This window comes from Fusarium flagelliforme, assembly GCF_020744385.1.
Source record: "Fusarium flagelliforme strain FIESC 12 MPI-CAGE-AA-0113 chromosome Unknown B0J16scaffold_4, whole genome shotgun sequence".
NCBI classification, from domain to species: domain Eukaryota; kingdom Fungi; phylum Ascomycota; class Sordariomycetes; order Hypocreales; family Nectriaceae; genus Fusarium; species Fusarium flagelliforme.
In genome coordinates this window covers 4,438,271-4,458,374 of record NW_025763506.1, presented here as the reverse complement: position 1 = coordinate 4,458,374, position 20,104 = coordinate 4,438,271, and the positions used below count along the sequence as shown (strand labels likewise).

General features: G+C 48.5%; 9 protein-coding genes across 9 annotated transcripts; 3 read left to right on the top strand and 6 right to left on the bottom strand.

Annotated features, from left to right (window-relative positions):
• Positions 1-875: 875 nt before the first annotated feature.
• Positions 876-1,789, top strand: B0J16DRAFT_372766 (Endoribonuclease L-PSP/chorismate mutase-like protein). The gene is made up of 2 exons (XM_046130490.1): positions 876-1,315; positions 1,370-1,789. The coding sequence occupies exons 1-2, from the start codon at positions 1,204-1,206 to the stop codon at positions 1,684-1,686; spliced, it is 429 nt and encodes a 142-aa protein (XP_045983673.1). The 5' UTR covers positions 876-1,203; the 3' UTR covers positions 1,687-1,789.
• A 171-nt stretch (positions 1,790-1,960) lies between these two features.
• Positions 1,961-4,500, top strand: B0J16DRAFT_363113 (uncharacterized protein). The gene is made up of 3 exons (XM_046129843.1): positions 1,961-3,115; positions 3,177-3,894; positions 3,949-4,500. Exons 1-3 carry the CDS (start codon positions 2,034-2,036, stop codon positions 4,228-4,230), a joined length of 2,082 nt encoding a protein of 693 aa, XP_045983672.1. The 5' UTR covers positions 1,961-2,033; the 3' UTR covers positions 4,231-4,500.
• A 547-nt stretch (positions 4,501-5,047) lies between these two features.
• On the top strand, positions 5,048-7,137 carry B0J16DRAFT_343138 (major facilitator superfamily domain-containing protein). The gene is made up of 10 exons (XM_046127979.1): positions 5,048-5,071; positions 5,121-5,180; positions 5,229-5,242; positions 5,287-5,323; positions 5,378-5,403; positions 5,452-5,525; positions 5,573-5,782; positions 5,832-6,173; positions 6,219-6,771; positions 6,819-7,137. Coding segments are annotated over exons 1-10 (1,440 nt in total). The 5' UTR covers positions 5,048-5,070; the 3' UTR covers positions 6,942-7,137.
• B0J16DRAFT_372763 (uncharacterized protein) lies at positions 6,994-8,629 on the bottom strand. The gene is made up of 4 exons (XM_046130489.1): positions 8,363-8,629; positions 7,772-8,302; positions 7,677-7,711; positions 6,994-7,611 (listed from the first exon to the last, which is right to left on the bottom strand). Exons 1-4 carry the CDS (start codon positions 8,598-8,600, stop codon positions 7,138-7,140), a joined length of 1,278 nt encoding a protein of 425 aa, XP_045983670.1. The 5' UTR covers positions 8,601-8,629; the 3' UTR covers positions 6,994-7,137.
• Positions 8,630-8,682: 53 nt separating this feature from the next.
• Positions 8,683-10,643, bottom strand: B0J16DRAFT_287935 (major facilitator superfamily domain-containing protein). The gene is made up of 4 exons (XM_046124148.1): positions 10,376-10,643; positions 10,209-10,311; positions 9,958-10,162; positions 8,683-9,849 (listed from the first exon to the last, which is right to left on the bottom strand). Exons 1-4 carry the CDS (start codon positions 10,598-10,600, stop codon positions 8,904-8,906), a joined length of 1,479 nt encoding a protein of 492 aa, XP_045983669.1. The 5' UTR covers positions 10,601-10,643; the 3' UTR covers positions 8,683-8,903.
• A 522-nt stretch (positions 10,644-11,165) lies between these two features.
• B0J16DRAFT_415322 (uncharacterized protein) lies at positions 11,166-11,636 on the bottom strand (the record flags this gene model as incomplete). Its single annotated transcript, XM_046133516.1, has 1 exon — positions 11,166-11,636. Exon 1 carries the CDS (start codon positions 11,562-11,564, stop codon positions 11,166-11,168), a length of 399 nt encoding a protein of 132 aa, XP_045983668.1. The 5' UTR covers positions 11,565-11,636.
• A 486-nt stretch (positions 11,637-12,122) lies between these two features.
• Positions 12,123-13,011, bottom strand: B0J16DRAFT_343132 (uncharacterized protein). The gene is made up of 2 exons (XM_046127978.1): positions 12,716-13,011; positions 12,123-12,667 (listed from the first exon to the last, which is right to left on the bottom strand). The coding sequence occupies exons 1-2, from the start codon at positions 12,739-12,741 to the stop codon at positions 12,232-12,234; spliced, it is 462 nt and encodes a 153-aa protein (XP_045983667.1). The 5' UTR covers positions 12,742-13,011; the 3' UTR covers positions 12,123-12,231.
• A 296-nt stretch (positions 13,012-13,307) lies between these two features.
• B0J16DRAFT_145920 (heterokaryon incompatibility protein-domain-containing protein) lies at positions 13,308-15,590 on the bottom strand. The gene is made up of 2 exons (XM_046121968.1): positions 15,172-15,590; positions 13,308-15,125 (listed from the first exon to the last, which is right to left on the bottom strand). Exons 1-2 carry the CDS (start codon positions 15,538-15,540, stop codon positions 13,413-13,415), a joined length of 2,082 nt encoding a protein of 693 aa, XP_045983666.1. The 5' UTR covers positions 15,541-15,590; the 3' UTR covers positions 13,308-13,412.
• A 163-nt stretch (positions 15,591-15,753) lies between these two features.
• B0J16DRAFT_343130 (uncharacterized protein) lies at positions 15,754-19,866 on the bottom strand. The gene is made up of 3 exons (XM_046127977.1): positions 18,878-19,866; positions 17,816-18,831; positions 15,754-17,765 (listed from the first exon to the last, which is right to left on the bottom strand). Exons 1-3 carry the CDS (start codon positions 19,845-19,847, stop codon positions 15,999-16,001), a joined length of 3,753 nt encoding a protein of 1,250 aa, XP_045983665.1. The 5' UTR covers positions 19,848-19,866; the 3' UTR covers positions 15,754-15,998.
• Between the last annotated feature and the right edge of the window lie 238 nt (positions 19,867-20,104).

Genomic DNA, 20,104 nt, shown 5'->3' with positions numbered 1-20,104 from the left:
AACAATAACATATCCTATCTCTGGATTCTCCCATCCAAGTAAGAAAAGAAACCGCCTTGAGGAGCTAACGTTAGGGCTGAGAACTAACGTCTGGCTAAGCAAGCAACTAACTAAAGAGAGTTGGGACTTCGGTTGCTGAAGGTTGCATCACTTCCTTAACGAATCGGAAGTTATGAGACCCAGGTCTAGAATCCCATCTTTATGAGCCACGAGGCTATGGGAAAGACAAATGCGCAAGTGTCGGTCAACGTGAGGCTTTAACTCCATGCTCACAGACCTGGGAGAAACTTGGTGTCGTCAAGTTCCGTTCCGCGACGGAGAGGCAGAAGTAAGCTTTCGGCTATAAGATCCGATGAAGAGATTTAGATCTGAGAGGAGCCCTGGGTTTCCCATTTTGTGCGGAGAGGCTGATGGATCTTAATTAACTCTACTCTTTTATGCTTAGTTGTCCGGCGCCTTGTTTGATGGAGACCGAAATTGGAAGCAACCCACGAAGGGTGAGCTATCAAAACCAGTGTCTTGTTTTTTTGACTGCAGCTTTGAGGGTTAAAAACAATGCTTCAAACCTTATACCAACTAGACACTGGGCTATCGACCTAAGACACATCTGATCTATGATTCGACCATGTGCGACGCCTAATAGGCCGATAGTCTCGAGAACCCAAACGAGAAAACCTTAGCAGGCCATGTGATTAGTGAAAGGGTGAAATCAGCGCTGACTTTGCATCGTTGACTCAGCAAGACCATGTAAGCATCAAGGCGGAGAAGATGAGAGAGCCGGGCTATTTAAGCATAATTATGCCGATCCCCGATTGGTCTAGGATGTGACGGGCATTTGGGTTTGTCCATGCCTACAGCATTTGTCAGATCCGTCTCTGGGTTGAGCCGTCTTGGCGTTACCAGCGGGTCGGCAGGATCTAGTGCTTGAGTGTAATACTCGACGCTTCATCAAGAATAATTGATGATGGCCAAAATCGGTAGGAACTGGAGAGAATTGCAGGGAATCCCCGAGTAACGTTATAATAACGTTATGCTTGGCGTTGTACTTGCAGTGTGAGCATGCAAGTCTTACGTCGGTGATGGCATCTCAGTCGAGGCCTATAAATGAAGGATGATTCTCGTTCTAGGACAGTCATTACCCTTTATTCTAAAGAACAAAACTCACCTTGAATACACAAAATTTAATCGATCAACCTTCCAAACATGTCTCATCTCACATATTCCTCTTACGAAGGCGAGGGCGAGGCCCTCACCAACCTACTCGGCTACAGCCAAGCTGTCCGTGTCGGCGATCGTATTGAGATCAGCGGCCAGGGTAAGTCCAAACGCAACAAATTCTGCTCTACTTCAAGTGCTAACCAAAAATCAGGCGGCTGGTCTCTCAAAGACGGAGAACTCTCATTCCCAGAGTCCGACCTCGAGCAAATTGACCAGGCCTTCTACAACGTCGAAAAGGCCCTCAAGGCGAGCGGTGGAAAGGGCTGGGAGCAGGTCTATCGCGTCAATTCATACCACACTCAGATCACTCCCGAAGTTGGCCAAAGAATGAGCGAGAATTACAAGAAGTGGATGCCTAACCACAAGCCCATTTGGACACAGCTTGGTGTTGCGCAATTGGGAGTACCTGAAATGAAGGTTGAGATTGAGGTGGTGGCAATTGATTCAGAGGGTGCAAGCAAAGCTTAGAGCTGTGATTCAGAGCTTTATTTTGAGTTAGCAATAAACATCAGGCAGCGCACAGAAATTGTTGTACGCGTGGTTATTTAAAAATTAAGTTATTAAGACTCAACAACTATAGATACGCAGTCATTCCTCCTCGTGTCATTTATTCTTCTTCTCATCATTACATTCTCCAAAGCTCACCAAAATTCAGTGACGCACCACGCTGACTAACCATACTACGTAGATCTAGTGTATCCCAACGTGGTTTAGCGTCAAGGAAATGGATCGCAAAAGGTTCTTTTTTTCTACGCGACATCATCGCTTCCTACACCACACAAAAGCCGCATTAATAGCGACAAAGAACCCTCAAGATGCGCAACAGATCTAACAAGCCGCGGGGCAACTCGCGCCCAAGGAATGATAACAAAGATCGTTATCGAGACTCGGACTCATATCGACCTGGCGATAGACATGATCTCCCACCCCGACCGCCGCCGCCTCGCGATGACTTTCGATTCGGTGGAGGCGACTCGTATCGTCCGCGTGTACCACAGGGTGATTTCACGTTTCGAATGGATAAGCCTTCTGGAATGCCTGAATTCCCTGGCGATTATCGTGGTCCGCCGTCTGATAGAAGAGGTCCGCGTCGCGATGGTGGTAGAGGCCGAGGTCGGGGCAGAGGAGGAAGGAGATGGCAACCCCCGCCTCACCCCTCCGAGCGCGCACTGGTTTCCGGCGCGACACAGAATTTGCCCGAGGAGCGATTAGGTGAGGATGGTGTCGCCAAGTTCCGCGATCTAGACGAAATGTCCGATGATGATGAGCTTGAGATGGACATCTCTGATTCATCTGAGACCGAGGGTCCTTCCAAGAAGCGTGCCAGAGTCGCCAAGGATGACGCATCTGGTGATGCCGCGCCCAAGTGGTCTAACCCCGACCCCTACACAGCCCTTCCTTGCCCGGATGAGACTACGCGAAAGAAGATGGATATGGTACAGTTCATCCGAAAGGCGCGTGTTGAGGCAGAGAAGAAGAACAAAGCTCCCGCTACGACCGAAGCTGAAGACTTCATCTCCTTCGACCTTACAGAAGATGAAGAGAGCGAGGAAGAACAAGAAGCGCCACCACCACCACCTCGTGAGCCCCCTCCTACTATTGCACCACCACCGCCGCCTCCCCCGAACGCGCCCTCTGGTCCTCGAGCCGATCTCGACAAGCCGCGGACGGCCGTTAACGAAGCGCAGGAGGCTCGTAGAGCGGCCAATGACGCTCTTGGCTCGCGCAAACGAACGGCCGATGACGTTATCAAGCCGCCGGATTATGGACAATTGAAGAAGGCCACCACAAAGCCGTCCAAGGGCTCATTATTACCCAGCTGGGCACCGAAGGTCAAGGAAGATCCCTGTCCTTGGGATATGTATGATCATTCGGCTACTACTAACATGGGATTTCGGTACGTTATCTTCTTCCCCGCGTCCTGCTTCTCGTCATTGAATGAATGCTAACTTCTGCAGCCTACACAAAGAGATCATGGACTTTTACGAATACGTCCGACCCCGCGACTTCGAACAGCGCATCCGCGACAACCTCGTCGAAAACCTTCGTAAGGCGATGCGACGCGACGGCCGAAACTTCGCCAGCGCCCAAGTACACCCCTTCGGTTCCTTCATGTCAGGCCTCTACCTCCCCACCGCGGACATGGACCTGGTCGTCTGCTCAGCTAGTTTCATGCGCGGCGGTCCCCCGACGTACCTCTCCGCCAAGAGCTGGTTGTATAAGTTCCAGAAGTTCCTGGTGTCGCAACAAGTAGCCGAACAGCATTCTATCGAGGTTATCGCCCACGCTAGAATCCCGTTGGTCAAGTTTGTCGACAAGCAGACCGGTCTCAAGGTCGATGTCTCGTTTGAGAACTTGGGTGGTGTCGGCGCCATTGATACCTTTCTGCAGTGGAAGGATCAGTATCCTGCTATGCCTATCCTCGTGACTGTGATTAAGCACTTCCTTCTCATGCGTGGATTGAATGAACCCGTGAATGGTGGTATCGGTGGCTTCTCAGTTATTTGCTTGGTCGTCAGCATGTTACAGCTTATGCCACAGGTCCAGAGTCGAAGTCTTATTCCAGAACATCATCTCGGCGAGATGCTTCTCGAGTTCTTTGAGCTTTACGGCTACGATTTCCACCACGAGAAGAACGCCATTTCTCTTACCAGACCAGTCGGATACATTCGCAAAGTATGTTCGCCCCGTTCACCCCCGCCTATCATGTCTCATGCTAACCTTTCACAGTCTCATGTCAACAGCTTGACGTACAAGAACTACGATCGTCTCTCCATCATCGACCCCAATAACCCGGCCAACGACATCTCAGGCGGCTCAGCCAACACACCGGCCATCTTGGCCCGCTTCAGAGAGGCCTTCGAACTTCTGCGTGACAGGATGAGTGACATCGCTCGTAACCCCAACAAGGGTAATATTCTTGAGGTGATTCTCCAGGGCGACTACTCGTCTTTTAGAATGCAACGCGAGTTTATTCGTCATGTGCACGAGCAGCACATCGGTCCCTGCTAAATACCCAATTGTGCTGTATATTCTGGAGTTCTGGTTGCATGGATGGAAGGTGGTAGATATGGGGTAGTTGTGGAAAGACAGGTCCCGGTCAGGGCACCTTACCATTCCACAGTAGTCGTCTAGTATTGCTTTTCTCTGCATATGTATAGTAACGCCCCGTCATGACATGGAAGGAAGTTGGGCGGATATCATTTGTTTTTCTGGCGCACATCACATTCCATGAGGGGGCTGGCTCAGTGGCCTAGAATTGGAACCCGATTTATCATTTCGACTTTATCTACTAACCGTCTATTTGCAGTGACGACTAACCTTTCTTTTCGGAGTGACGACGAAGTGACGAGCACTGCATTTTACTAACCAGATTTCTAGATGCCATTCTTTCTTCGGTTTATGGCTGTTGAAAACCGTTGTCTTTTGACGACACCTTTTCTCACTACATACTTTGCTTTATGCAGGGTTGTGGAGAGGAAGCGATACTGACTTTCCCAGCTTCTGGCTAAGAATTGATCGTTTGGGAACATGGTCGAGCCTAGCGGCTGTTGGGCATTGAGATGTACTAGACGTTTTTCTTGTCTTCTAAACTATAGATCAAATACACAGAACAAGATCACAATTCATTTCGCAGCAAACATGTTTATGAGCTGTTATCACAAATTTACTCTTATCTCAGGGTCTTAATCCCTACAACCAATCACCCGCGCACCTTGATGGTTTCCTCCACAGCCGGCAAACGGTCCAATAGAAGTCGCGGGATTATTAACATGAGGTATCTATGATCAAAATCTAACGCGCACATTTTATCTCTTCTGCAAACCTTGCAAAGACCCGAAGCGAAGAAAAAGTGAGTATTATCCATATTTTGAAGAAGAGGTCTTGCTGATTTTAGGTAGTGAGCGATTATCTTTGGGGCGATACGAGTAAAGAGGAGAGGAAGTTGATACGAAAACTTGGTATGTCACTGATCTTGGCTTTGGGTTTGTGGTGCTAATTTTGTCAAGATTTCTTTATTCTTGTGGGTTTGGACTGGGTTTGATGGGATTGTGACTAACTTGGTAGACGTTTTGTTGCTTCAGCTTCTTCTTTAATCATCTTGGTATGTCCCCAACTGGTAACTCCAAGTTGAGTGGCGTTCTGACTCGGGATACAGATAGACAAGCCTTCGCAAATGCATACGTAAGTTGACGAATGAGCTTTGAGAATGTTTAACTAAACGTGAAATAGGTAGCTGGTCTGAAAGAAGCGCTTGACCTAAGTGGCAATCAGTACAATGTTTTACTCTCGATGGCCTCAGCAGGGTACGTATCAACCTCAGCCAGGAACCAAACAAACTGACGAAGTATAGGATGCTGGTAGGACAAATACCAAGCGCCATAATTATCCACAAAGTCAGACCGAGAATATGGCTCTCCTCTTTGGTGGTTGTATGGGCTGGTCTAACTATGGCCAGTGCAGCTTGCAAGACATATTCTCAACTCTGCGCCGTTAGGTTCCTCATGGGATTGGCTGAAGCTAGTACTTATGCTGGATCCATCTATATAATGGGATCATGGTAGTAAGTATACTCCTCCACAAATTCATATGCTGTGCTAACTCAACTGCAGCAAATCCAACGAAATTGCCAAGCGTACAGCCATGTTCACAGTAGCAGGCCAAATAGGCAAGATGTTCGCCGGAGCAATGATGGCAGCCATCCACGAATCCATGGAAGGTCACGCCGGTCTTGCAGGCTGGCAATGGGTATTCTTGATCGATGGAATCATCACACTTCCCGTTGCTGTGTTCGGATTCTTTTTCTTCCCTGATGTACCCGAGTATACTGATGCGCCGTACTTGAATGAGAAGGAGAGACAGTTAGCTTTGGATCGACTGCCGCCGAAGAGGGAGGATGGTCATAGTATTCAGGCTTGGAGTCTTGTCAAGAGGGTTATGGGAAATCCTCTACTGTAAGTATCATGCTTCTAATTTGTGTATTGTGACTAATTGAGCAGGTATATCTGTTGTGTCTTTGCCGTTCTCGGGGCGGCACTGCAGTCTTACGTTGTCCAGGGTCTCATGCTTCTCTATCTAAAGTTCCGCAAAGATATCGACGGCTTCACCCAATCTGAAGTCAACACCCTCCCCATCCCAACCCACGCGGTGGGCATCGTCGCCGAACTATCAGTATCATTCTTCATGGACCGCTACAACCGGCGCTTATCCCTCGGCTTCATCCTCTGCGCAATCCAAATCATCTGCAGCATCGTTCTTCTAATTCCCAACATGACCGTCGCAGGCAACCTCACAGCCTTGTACCTCTCAGCATCAGCATACGGTATCAACCCGCTCTTGTACGGCTGGGCAAGCAACATCCTCGCCAGAACAGCAGATGACGCTGCCCGAAGTGTGACGCTTGCTTCGATGACGGCTAGTGATGGGTTGTTGTGGACGTTTTGGGGTATTGTGCTGTTTCCGGCCGATGATGCGCCTTATTGGAGGAATGGATACATTGGTATGCTTTGTGTGAGCACGGCGCTTGCTGGGTGGTTATTTGTGGTTCGATGGGTAAGTTGTGCACTGGTGAACGATGGATGTTGGCTAATGAGAAGCAGCTTGATCGGTATACGGCTGAGAAGTATCCTGCTGGCGAGCATACGAGTGTTTCGTCTTTGGTCACGGCGGAGGTGAATTATTCTACCATGAACCCACGCGAGACGGAATGTAAAACAGCGTAGGGGCTTTGGTAGATAGTCTAGGTGTCCTCTAAGCCTCAGGTTGCAGAAATAAAGTAGCCCAAATGCTAGCCTAAGCCGGCATAAGGTGACCAAAGTCTTTTGTCTCTTAGGTTTCGGCGGTCAATTCTTCTGACACCCTGAGGATGGTCTACATAACACAGCGATCTAAAGACTAGCCTTGTGCATGGTTCCCGACTCAGAATAAAGTTCTCATTTCCCCAAGCCTCTCCTTCACCTCCCACTCTAGCTCCAGCTCTTGTTTCGAGCCACGTGGGTTTAGCAAACCGACCGCGCCAATCTTGACGACGGGCATATCGGCAGGCATTGATTCCTCATTCACTTCGTCAACTTGAGCGACAGACTTGAGACCCTCGAAGTCGCCGGAGATGGTCGTTATTGGCTCTTCGTACATCGAGAAGAAAGGATATCCGGCGTCGGCGTAGGTCTCAGCGGAGATGGGAGATTGAGGGGGCGTTTTGCCGGTAACATGCTGGAAGCTAGTGCTGTTGAGGATCTGAACGTTGAAGGTCACAGGGAAGGTCTTCTGGTAGTCACCTCGGGGGAGTTTGACTATGCCTTGGTTGATCAATCCCCCAGCAGCTATGCTCATCTCTACTTTCGGTGGCAGCCAACCACCTCGTAGACGTAAAGCCACATGGACCACGGATCGCTGTGAGGTAATGATATGGTTAGAGTCTGATATTAATGTCGTCAGGAACAGCGAATGTAACTTACATCAGCGATGTTATACGACTGCAGTGTTTTGCCATCTACACCCAGTCAGTATATAAAAAAAAGAACAGGTGGGTCGTGTAGAAATTGCCAATTACCTTCAAGCTCACGGCCTTCGCATACCAGACGTTGCTGATCAATAGGTATTCCCTCCCGGAGCTCGATGAGGTATTTCAATCCCTCAACAGAGGTGTCATGTGAGGCCACAAGTGGGATGTGCTTTCCAGTCAGTAACTTCATTGTGAAATTGATCTTGTTGTCGTGATTTATCTCAGGAAGCTCTATCACGCGAGGCTTTAAATCAAGTCGAGTGACTTCGAAGTGAATTCCTGCAGTCGCTTCTTGACCCGTCATCTGAGCTTTAACCGAGTGGCCTGTCCCGATAGGCATGGCGACGAATTGGCGGACCTTTCCCGGCTCTACCACAAGGCCATCGAGCCAATATTGGCCATTGTTTCCAACCACGACGTAGTCCTGAACAGATTTGCCTTGTTCGATGAGGTTGCGACGACGAAGAGTAGAGGCAGCGTTTGGGACGGCTGGTTCGCCAGAAATGACGTTGATGCCGCCGACGGAGATCTTGATCGCATAGCGGTTTATCGACATAAAGTCGACCACAAGGCTTCCCTCTCTAAACAAAACAAAAGAAGTCAGCGCTGGAATCTTGGACCACAGGAGCCTGGACTTACGGTGTATAGGGAGAAACACGCCACCCTTCTGTGCCATGCTGATTGGGAGTTTGTCGGCATATTCGTCCACCTTAAAGATGGGAAAGTTGCCCAACTCTGGGGGAAGTTCGTTGCTGGCATAGTTATCCGGAACACGGATAGTGCGTTTGAAAGCGATGCGTAAGTCGTCAATTTTGATTGAGTTGGAATGGTTCATGACGCTCGTGGCCGGAGACCAGGGCTTGAGACGCTCCAGCATCTTGACGAGACACGACGCCTTGTGCAGACTTCTTCGTATTGTTGCGGAGGAGGATAAAAAATAAGATATGTTGAGGCGTCGCGTTGAAAGGCGTGACTTTCAAAAAGCTTGGCTAAAAATAATAAATCTTAGCTGCTGCCTAGCACAATTCCACAGTTCACGGCCACTGTTAATCACTGACGAACAGTGCAGGCAGAACTGCTTTGTGGAAGCTTGCATAACATTATGAAGTACAAAGGCGGCCTGAAATCCAGTGATTGTGCTTGTGCTTAATTGCCAGCTGGTTGCCGGTGATGGACTGGCCTACAATGGATAGATGAAGCCCTCGTTCTCCAAATCCGTCAAATCCAGCATAGCAACTTCAACCTTGACCTTGACTAATTGGCCGCTCTCGTCAAGCTGTTCGACGTAGTGATAACCAGCGTTTTCACCAACCGCATCAATCCTCTGCTTTCGAATCTTGTTCCTGCGAGCCAGGATGAAGTGAATCACCCACAAGATAACAGGCGTTCCGAACCAACTGACTACAATCATCGAGGACCAAGCTCCATAGAATCTTGGTTTAGCTGACGCAACCCATATCTGGGGTGATACCAGGTTTCCAGCACTATAGCCAATCATAAACATGACATTCCTAGTAAGCTTTTTTGTATAGCCCGCAGCTGAAGAGTTGGTCCACCCAAGAGCTATGATGTACGCAACGCCGTAGGTATGGGCAGCCAAGAACATGCAGGCAAGGAGACCAATGGTTCGGTCCCAGGGTACTGTCACCATTCCTATACCACCGGCAACAGCAGGCAAGCACCAAAGGGTGCAGTGTAAAGCAAAGTTCTTGGGGTATTTGCGAAGGGCAAATGCTGCGATAACACAGTTGATGATGCCAAAGCCACCTCCAGCGACTGCGACAAGAGTGGATTCAAGTGGACTAACACCAAGAGATGTGACGAGAAGATTCTTTTGACCATAGGTGAGGTTGTTGCAGTACATGAGCGTGAAGGCTTGCAGCGCGAACAGCCAAGACACTGGATCTTTCAACGTCTCAACGAACTGTGATCGCTTGAATTGTTTTTGCTCAATTGAGCTTTGCTGTGATTGCTGAACCCTTTTGATGACGTGAACCTTCTCTTGAAGTGTCAAGAACCGAGCTTCAGCAGGGTTACTGGGGTAATCGAACCAGACCCAGATGGAGAGGATGAAAGTGATAGCGCCAGTAACAACATGGAGCAGCTTCCAGGGTAGAACGGGCCCACTAGTCCAGAGGAGACCATAAGCGATAAAACCCGTAACAATCGGTGCGCCTTGACAAGTAATCCAAAGAATGGGTTGCAAAAAGGATTGCTCTGCTCGATTGAAGAACATGCCAATGGTCATTTCTAGCGCTGGAACAACCACGCCTTCGGCTGCACCCAAGGCAAGTCGCAGTACGATGAGTCCTGCATACCGGGTTGCGACACAGTGGAGGAAGATGACGACAGACCAGGTGAAGATGATGCCCGCGATGAATTTGCTGAAGGGTAGACGTTGCATGAGGTAGTGGCCCGGCCACAAAAATGCCAGATATCCTATTCGAGTCAAAATAATGCAAAATGAGGAACACACCTAACGTACCAACGTAGAACATCGTGTTCAAGTTATTGTACTGAGCTTGCGAAATGCCCGTCTCTTCGAAAAGCCCAAGAATTGCTGCATAGCCCAGAGTGGATTTATCAATCTGGATTAAAAGACAATACGTCAGCTACCATAGAAAGGGCATAATATCGAGGGGGAGAACAAACAAAGAGCATGATGTTGATTGTTGAGAGTAGGCCCACTAATCGTAAGTACAACTTTCTTCGGACTCTTTTCTCTTGTTCGGGAGAAAGAGGCTCAACACTATCTCCATGCTCTTCAATGAGACGAAGAGTCACATCGGCGTATTCCTTTGTCACTGTCTTGCCTTTCGTAGGAGACTCAATCGACGGCGTGTCAGCCTCGCCAACGACATTAATTTCATTACCCATTTTGATGAGACTTCAGTGGTTTGAAGAAATGGAACACTGCATGACGGAATCAACTGTAATCTCAATCCTTTTATAACAGGCGATGTAAACTATTGCGGAGAGGAAACTCGGTCTTTGGCCGTTCGGAGCCGCAAAGCACTGAAAACTGCGGAAACGCAATGACGAAATAAGCGCTATTTATGCTTAATTGTACTACATGGGGTAAAATTCGTTCTATCAACGCGCTTTTGGAAGTTTCTGTCGGCATGTAGAAATTATTACTGGAAAGGGACTACCCTGGCATTCCGCAATTAATGGCGTGGATTGCGTTATGGAATCCGAAGTTACATGGTCTGCAAGTCTCTAGCACACCTGATACATCAAACTCAATATCTGTATAAACCCAGTCAAAAGCAGTCTAATGCGTGATGTAAATATTACCATTCTATCTCAAAGATTATAATGTCTTGTGCGCTCAATCACCCTAAATCCGAAAGTCGAACTGGCAGTGACAGTGAAAGAGCCAGAGTTATTGATTTCCCCCAAACGTACAAAGCCCGGATCCCTGACAGTGGCTCTTGATTCTTCAGAAGCCGAAGAAATAGATCAAAGGCGGAATCACAAGCTCTATAGCCGTAGCAGCCTTGAGATTCGGTGCACCCCAGCCTAGCATCAATCCAGAGCTCAAGCGCGCAATACCCGCAACAAACTGGATGGCTCCCAGCAGGGCAAGAGGAACTTGTCTTGCACGCAGATCATTTGTGGCCCACCACAACAGGGTACCGTATCCTGCCCATGTTGTTCCGAGAAAGCGGACTTGATTATCGAGTATGGAAAGCGTGGGCTTTGCAAGTAGGGCCCGTTCTGCAGCTGGGATGAGAAGCTTATGACCGCGAAGGACGATGGCGGAACCAGTGACGATAGAAAATACGGAGAAAAGTCTTAATCCGCCTGTGAGATATGGTGATGCGCTGGACTCAGACATAATGTTGGGAAAAAGTGTTGTGCTTGATATGAAGTCGATATTATAATCAAATTGAGACTCTAGTTATCCGATAGAAATACATGTTTCGAGGTAAGTTTTATATCCGTAAAGTCTTTATTCTCTGATGCCGTGCTGATAAAGCCCCGGGGGGTTGGCTCCGCTTTGAGATCTGATATCTAGCTACCGGAAATTCCGACCGCTTACTCACGGAGTCTGACCATCATTTGTTGTCCGAGTCGGCATTTTATTGCTCCGACCGGAAGGGTAAATCGACAGGAGTGATCTGCTGAATAAAAATGGTGAGTTGAGGCTCATATCGACCCTACGCGCTGATAATCTTATAATAGCCTGGTGTCTCTTTGCTCTTGCGATCCACAGGCGTGTCAAGATCTCGTCGTTCTTTACATCTGAATTCGCGTCTGTATTAATGGGTCCATCAATACGTATTAATATCGCCCTCCTCGCGATAGCTGTCTATCAGGCAAGAGTGCGAACGGCGAGAAGCGGGACCTTGAAAGTGCAGGAGACTCTGTGAATCTCCAACGAGACGTAGCGGGTCAATTGTAAGCGGCGAGGACAGTCCGGAGATTCTGATGCCAATCGCACTGGATATTAGACACGAGAAGGGAGGAAGGGTATTGAAGGCCGTCTTGGGTCACGTCTGCTCTTATAAAGACTCCTGTTGTGCAGCTTTAGCCATCACCCTCTTTCTCCTTTCTTTCATCCTGCGGCACTTAAGACCAATGCAAGCCACGATAAGAACAAAGCTGATAACAGTTACAGACACAATAATTGATAAGAACGGGCGATTTGCGGCATGTTCCTTGTCATCGTACTTCCCGTGAGGAATTTTTTCTCCGGGGGTCCACGTTGGGACCTTCATACCGTTGGTCAGGGTAGGAAGCTGCGGTGTCAGTGTCGCTGTGTCTGTTTTGTTCCATGACACAGTCCAAGCTCTATGAAACACCAAAGATTCACTGGCTGGTGTATCATATCGCGCGCTCCCAGTGTTCGGCGACCAGCGTCCACAAACGGAGCCCCTCCGGAACATGTCACCATTAAAAAGGTCGCGGGATTTGTAGCCTTCTAATAAATCGTACCCGCTTCTCAATCAGCCGGAATCTGGACGAATACGCAAAAACAAAACATACGTGTTGCAGCACCAGGCTGTGGACATGCCTTCATAGTTCGTCCCAATGGAATAGTAGACCCAACCGCTGGGGCATACCGCCGGGTAGAATTTGTAATGACTCGAGAGTGCAGCATCCTCCCATGCAGGGGGATAGCATGATGACTTGGCCGTTGATTGAAGAACTGGCACAGTGTATGTCGTACCATTAGTGGTTGACAAGGCGCTTGTTTCAACAAAATTTGACTCGCAGGCGCTTGGTTGCTTGAATGCCGTCGTCGGGCCAAGTAACTTGGAGGTTGTGGATGTGGGCGTGGCCATTCTGTGTCGCAATCAGGAAAAGAATATTTGCTGACTATTGAATTAGTGTTGGGCGACAGCACCAACTTATACTGAGGTCAGTCACTGCGGCCTGTTTATTGGCGAATCCTTGTCACAGAATGATAGAGTAGTCTGGGCCTAGCCATAATTGGCCCGTAATGATACCCCCTGGATTTGCTCCGCCACCCAGGCACGAAGGAACTTCCCTTTTCATCCATATTGCCTGGTCCTGTTTTAAGATTACAGTGCATTTGTATGCAAGGCACAATTAAAAACCTTCTGAAAATGATATGATTCGTTGATCATTTATGGTCTTGTGGATAGCTCCTAATTAAGCTTATCACTCCAGTACATACAACAAGGAACAAGGTTAATAGATTGACCAATGGCTCTACTTTTTAAACAATCCGGATCAATGCTCGAGAGGGAGCCTTCATCTCCTTGTGAGCGACCGATATCCTCACATGTCCCAGCCGTTGATAAACAGGGCCATTTCCAACTTGTCCCAATACCAGTCCCTCTACATCGTCCTTCAATCCAACTAACAAAATCACCCAAGCGGTACCTTGAAACGACGACACATCCGTCAGATATTCCAGTTGCCTGCCACTGGAAGCCTTTGTAACTTTCCCATCTTGAACAGCTAGGAGAGTATCATGTCGAAAGGTAATGGTTGGTTCGAAGGGCAGCTCGGCGTCCGACTCCCATGTCATGGTATGTTGAATCCAATCCGGGTGCTTGGGCGATAAACAGACGCAGCCTACCTGTACCTTATGTAACGGCGCCTCAAGAAGTATGTACCCGCCAGATACCCTTCCAAACGGTGCGTTGGGCGATGACAGCTGACATTCAGCCTGGTGTATGATAACCTGAGAATTTTGGTTAAAATTGTCCGCGATGGGGGTTTCACGCCCTTCTACCCCAACCCCAACAGGCAAACATGCCCAAGACCAAGACGGCGCAGTTGGCTCTTCTAGTGCGAGGGAACGAACAGCGGTTTGTCCCGTCTCGACCACTTTCCAGCATAAGCCTACATGTATCTGACCCTCCCAGATACCCGCCAGATATTTCTCACTGAAGTATTGAGTGAAGTAAGAAGCAATACCTCCAAACGCTGGTAATTTGTCCTCTTGGAAAGAAAGTGTTCGAAGAGTATATTCGTTGACAAGAGCAGTCCAAATCTCGTGTATGGATACTTGACGACTAAGTACTATGGCAGGAGGTACTGGTTCGCTCAGTAGCCAGGCAGGCCAGGTTTCTAGTCTGGTTAATCTTTCGCGTATGGTCTGGCCTGGTGAATCATGCCGGTGATACGCGTCGAAGTATCCCCTTGTCCTTCTACATTCCAACATGACGTCGGAGGGAGTGAAGTGGATAAGTCGTGTGGAAAGGAAGGCTTCTTGAAGACCCCAGCCTCGACTCAAGAGGATTTCTTTGCCGCGTTTGAAATAGCTCGAAAGCCCTTCAAGGTAAGCTTCATGTGAGTAATGCTCACGTATGGTGTATCTGACGGGGTGTCCATCGTGATCGGTCGTGGAATAAGTCATGGGCTGCCATCTATCTTCCGCGTCTCGAAGAAAGTGTGTGTTGCTATCCCACGACCTCTCAACGGCGATAGTGAAACGGGCATTGGAGTAATATTGAGCCATCTTGGAAGACTCGGTCACCCAATCATGACTGTCGTCTTGAATAATACACAGAGAGTCTATCCATATATCGTATACGTCGAGTTGTTTGCAAAGCCAAATGGCGTCTTGGAAGACGGCGGTAAGCTCTGAGACTGGTGTAGCCTCCTTGTATTTGGAAATAGTATCCCCTATAGTTCGGACGGGATGGACGCCGGGTGGTCCCCAACAGTGGCTCAGGGCTGCATAAACACCTTCATTGGAGTCATTGGTCTCAATGAGACGTATCGTCTCGCCTTCGGAGTCTATCCGGATAATCCTCGTTGGTAAGTTCGTTCTCTTTGGGGTAGGACATGTTCCATGAAAAACGCCTTTTGAAGAACACTTTTGAAGCTGATCCTGGATGAACTGAAGACTTTCCTGAGACTTTGGTGACCACACCAGGGGGAATAACTTGTTGAGCTCTGCCGTATCGTCTTTGCTCGTCTTGGTTGGTCAGCGACGACATCCTCAGAAAGAAGAATCTACTCACTGTATTTATGCACCGGATATCGATATATCGGTAAAAGAAAGGGTCAACACGTTCAGTATTCGCTTCGGGGCTTTTCTTCCTGAACCACATGTACTTTGCCACCCATCGTCCATCGTCCCACAATCTAAGAGAGATCTCTTTATCCGTACCAGGTCCGCTGTTCGATAAATCAAAGTCCGGGTATTCCTCTTTCAGAGACCCCTCCAGTCTATCGTAAACTGCTCTGAGGAGAATGCAGCGATAACAAGTAGGTGACAGGTCTTGGACTTGAAACGAGCTGGTAAATAGCTGAAAGTCATGACAGACCTCGCAGATTGGCCTTTTAGGATTTAAATTCAAGTGAGGGCTGGGAATCTTGCACGTATACATATCGGTCGACTATATGCGCCAAAACGTTGCTGGTTATGTAAGAGATGCTCATGAGAAGTTGAGGTTATTCTGAGCAAGTACTGGTTGACCCCACCAAGCTTACGTGAGGGGCTGTAGTGCAACACCATTGGTTCACGAGGCTGTGTAGGTTTGACCTCTGGTGCTGGGTTTGTGCCAAGTTGATACTCAAGATTTAGGATAAAGGACAGTTGTCTTAAATTCAAGGTACGTCTTTAATCTGTTATATAGCAGTAGTGAACATATCCCTTTACGGACTTACTCATTCGATGGACCTCCTCCTTGAGAAGGAAACTCAAGCGTCAGTTAGTCAGCGTTGTCGCAGCACATCGAATCAGTACTGTTCCTCGTGCATCCAAGTTACTCATTTTTGCACTTCGGTGTACCACCCTAGTACCATGGATCTCAGTGAATAACCCTTATTACTAACTTCCTAATGATCACCCCTGCCAGATTTCATCCCAAGCTCCATCACAAAGCTCACGAACCTGCTGTAGAAGCTCCTTAAATTCAAGCGGTTCCTCCCCTTCCATCATCACTTTACCATCATTGAAACACTGCCATCCTTCGATGGGAATCTTGAGAAATTCGTGGCTCTTGTCGCACTTTACTAGAGTCCTGCTGATCAGAGCCTTGGGCCCGCCGTCAGCAACCCGACTTTGATAGCATTCCTGACACAGAAAGCCTTCGAAGCAGGTCATGCATTGATATGCAACCTGGTCTCCCCACCCGTGATATCCGTTCGAAGGGTCACATTCACCCTGGCATGCTCGCTCGTCTGCGATTAAGTCTCCTTCGTCAGGAAGTGATGCAGACAGTGGTTCACCAGGCATCGATCCATCAGGCAGTGGTTCATTATCTTCCTTGGAACCATCATCTTCGTTGGAGGGTGTATCAGGTCCAGCTTCACTCTCATCATCACCCTTCTGAGAGATCTCCGGGTCTAAACGGCTGAGTTGTGCCGACAGTAAAGTCCGTGCGGCCCGTACGAGCTTCTCACCAGTCTCGCTTTTGACCCTCTTGCTAAGTATATGCAAAACCTTGGCAAGAAAGACCAGATTGTCGGCGTCATTCCATTCGACAGTATCACTGAGGTGATCGATGCAGCTGTTGACAACATCCTGGAGAATCCTCTGAGCCTCAACAACAGGTCCCATCTTAAAGTACATCTTGGCCATGGTCAAAGGCCGGTGGAAGTTGGACATGTTTGGCGGAAGGTCCAGTGCCAGAGGACGAGACAAGATGGTTCGGAGGGATTCAAGAAGCTCGGCTTTGACTTCCGGGTCGGAGGACTCTTGGAAGAACTTCCAGGCGATGTCGCTTTGGTACACGATAGCTCGGCCCAAGATAGGGACGGGGTGCGCGTTTGTTATGGCATACAGCCACATGTTCGAGCCGCTATCGAGTACCTGGTCCAGGACCTTTCGAGCCGCATGTGGATCTTTGCGGACTTGCCAGTAGAACAATGCCAGTTCGGTCTGTATAGGTGCTGCAGCATTGACGTTATCCAGATGCTTGATAGCGTCTTCGTAGACTTCGAGAACAAATTGGTCTTCGTGGGTCTGTAGGGCTGCTTCTCGGAGACGCCGGTGCAATACCATGCCAGACTCTGGGAATTGATGTGCCAAATAAGTCAATCGTTCCAAAGGGGTCCAGTCCTTGAGAATTTCAATGAACCGCTGGGGCGACGAGGGATAGTACATGCCGATCTCTTCCTCAAGAGCTTCGCCGGTGGTCAGACCCTTCGGGTCAGACTTTCGAGACTTTGCGAATGAACGAGAGGCCTCCTCTTTATTCTCGAGTAATCTCTCAACATTGCCTTTGATAAAATAGGCTTCGCGTCTGAGATCCGGGGTCATGGTCTCGTGATTAATGTTTTCCATATACCTGGAGACAGAACGATATGCCTCGTCGTATTGTCCTTTAGCAGCCCAAATTTGTGCCATTGAGCCCTCACCCCGAAATATACCCAATACATCGTCATCCATCTCCAAAGACTTTTGCACAGACAGAGACGCAATATCAGCCGTTGTGAAGGTGTAATGGAGATTGGAAATCGCGCGATGTGCCTGTGGAGTCATGGGTATATCGTCGAAAAGGTTCTCCAAAGCCATTGAGAGTCGCTGCTCTGGCGTAGTATCAGGATCTACTGCTTGATCTCCGTGGTTAATCTTAGCACGCTCGGTGATTGTGTCATCCATTTGCCGCTGCACCAGTTAGTTTACCATACCACACATAAAGCTTAGCTCGTACTGACCAGTTGGACAAGGCATTCGATAGCCTTGAAGGAGTTGCCTATGAGGATGTATTCGTCCGTACCATATAGAATCTTGACATGCGCCTTGAGGAGCTGAAGGAGGCAGTCTCGAGGACTGTCCTTCAAACCAGCCCACCATTGAGCCACATCGTCAGTCAAGAATGGTTTGGCGTCCTCGAGTAAATTTGCCCAAGTAGACACCTTCTCGAAAGACTCGTCGTTGAAAGCTTCGGTGTAAGACCTTTCCTCCCCATAATCTTGGGTGCAGTAGAGTTCAGCGAAGTGGTATTTGTTCATCATAATGCTACCAAATGCTTCCATGATCTGAGCCTGCTCTTCGACAGTATGGCTCTGGGGCTGGATAGCACGCCAATGATGGAATATCTTTTCGAACATGTATTCCTTTAACGACGGCGCGATCGTAACTTTCTCATCTTCGCCCTTCTCATCTTCCAAGCGAATAAGCTTTGTGAGATCAAAAAATAGCTGTCGATTGGTTTCAGAAGGGGTCCAGCGGCGGGACTCTTCCTTTCCTGTTGTATCACAGAAGAATGCCCTCATGGAACGCTCATGGAATTTGACAGGTAAGTTGCCATCGTTATAGATAGCGTCAGGATCAGCGTTTGCCTTATCAAGCTCTTCCACGGCAGTGCCCAAAAAACCTCGAGCTTTAACCTTGGCTCGTTGCTCAGCGTCTGCACCTGGATCACCGATTCGAATGAGATTTAGTATCGAGTTGGGGATCTCATCGATATCGAACTTGTTGTCGTTAGTCCATAGTCTCAACAAAGAATTGACTTCGTCAAGCGTGAGAGACTGTTTGTATGCGACCCAGTGAAGAAGCCTGTTCACCAGTGGCTTGTGCTCTGGGGTCAGATGTTTATAACATTCTGCCACAAGGATCTCGTATATCTCATGAAGGTCTGCGGGCAAAGGCTTCTCAAGGGTACGGAGGACGGCTGCTTCACGGCCAAAGGAGTTGAATCGATGAAGCATATTCTCAGCGTACAGCATGTCTGATCCGTTAGTAAGGATGGTCACTTGCTTTGAGTGGGGACTTACTAGGCGAATGCTCTTCCAATTTATCAGCCACTCTTTGCTTCACATACCGACCAAAGGTACGCAGTGAGCTCAAAGAATTGAGGCGATTCCAAATGAGCTCTCTCAGGTCGAGCTTCTGCTTCTCTTTGTCGACCAGGATACTGGTAGTCGGCACCGCGTCTGAGATCTCCTTGACACGCTCCGGTCGACTTGTGACAACAACAGAAATGCGTAGTTCCTCCCTTTGGATAATTTCGAGGACCGTAATCAGGTTCTCAAAATCTTCCAGTTCATCGATTCCGTCTAGCATGAGATTGAGGTGATACTTCGAGTCCTTTCGAAAGACGGGAGCCAGCAGTTTTCGGAATACATCTTCCGAATCCTGGAAATCAACATCAACCTCATCCTTGTTGAACTCGGCCAGAACCATCTCGCATATTTGTTCGTTCTGTTCTACCACCTGGATGATGATGATATTGACGGCATTGCCGAAGGTATGAAGGTCACTGGCTTGTTCTCGGAAGTAAAAATGCGCTGCACACAGGGCTTTGTCGGCGTTGGTCTGGACCTCATTCAGCAACTTGTCGTAAACACTGGCGCCAATATGGCTCTTCCCCACACCAGGCTCGCCGGAGATGGCCAGTATCGGGCTAGGGTCCTGGCTTGCATGCCATTGCTCCCACTCAGGCTCCTCGAAGACCCAGTTGCAAGTGTCAGGGATGATAGTGTCTTTCAGCACATAATACTCATGATCTTCGCCCTCAATCTCAACAAACAGGTTTCGGACACGGCTTGCCAAAGCCGCCTTGCTGTTGGAGGTCACGACCTTGACCTTCTTAGTCTCTTTCTTCTGATTCTCAAACGCCTTGATCAACTTAGCCATATCATTCTTTATGGTCTCAGTTGTCTCATGGATCGACGACATGACCTCTTTCTGGTCTTGGAGCATGGCAGTATGTAAGTCTGAGTTTTGCTGCAGTTCGGAGTTCATTTTCTTTAGGTCTTCGGTGTTACCCAGGATTGCAAATTCGGTTGCGTTTTGAAGTCGAGTAAGCTTCAGGTCCATCGTCTTGCGGGCGCCGCTTAGATCAGAGTCGCCTCCAGATAGTAGGTTGCTGATCCATTTTTCTAGTGCTGTTAGATAATTCTGGACCAAAGAATAGAGAAGGGATGACAGATCCCTGAATCCAAGCCCAAGGAAAGGGATGATAGATGAAGGGATGATATGTCTTAGACTAAAGGTGGAAG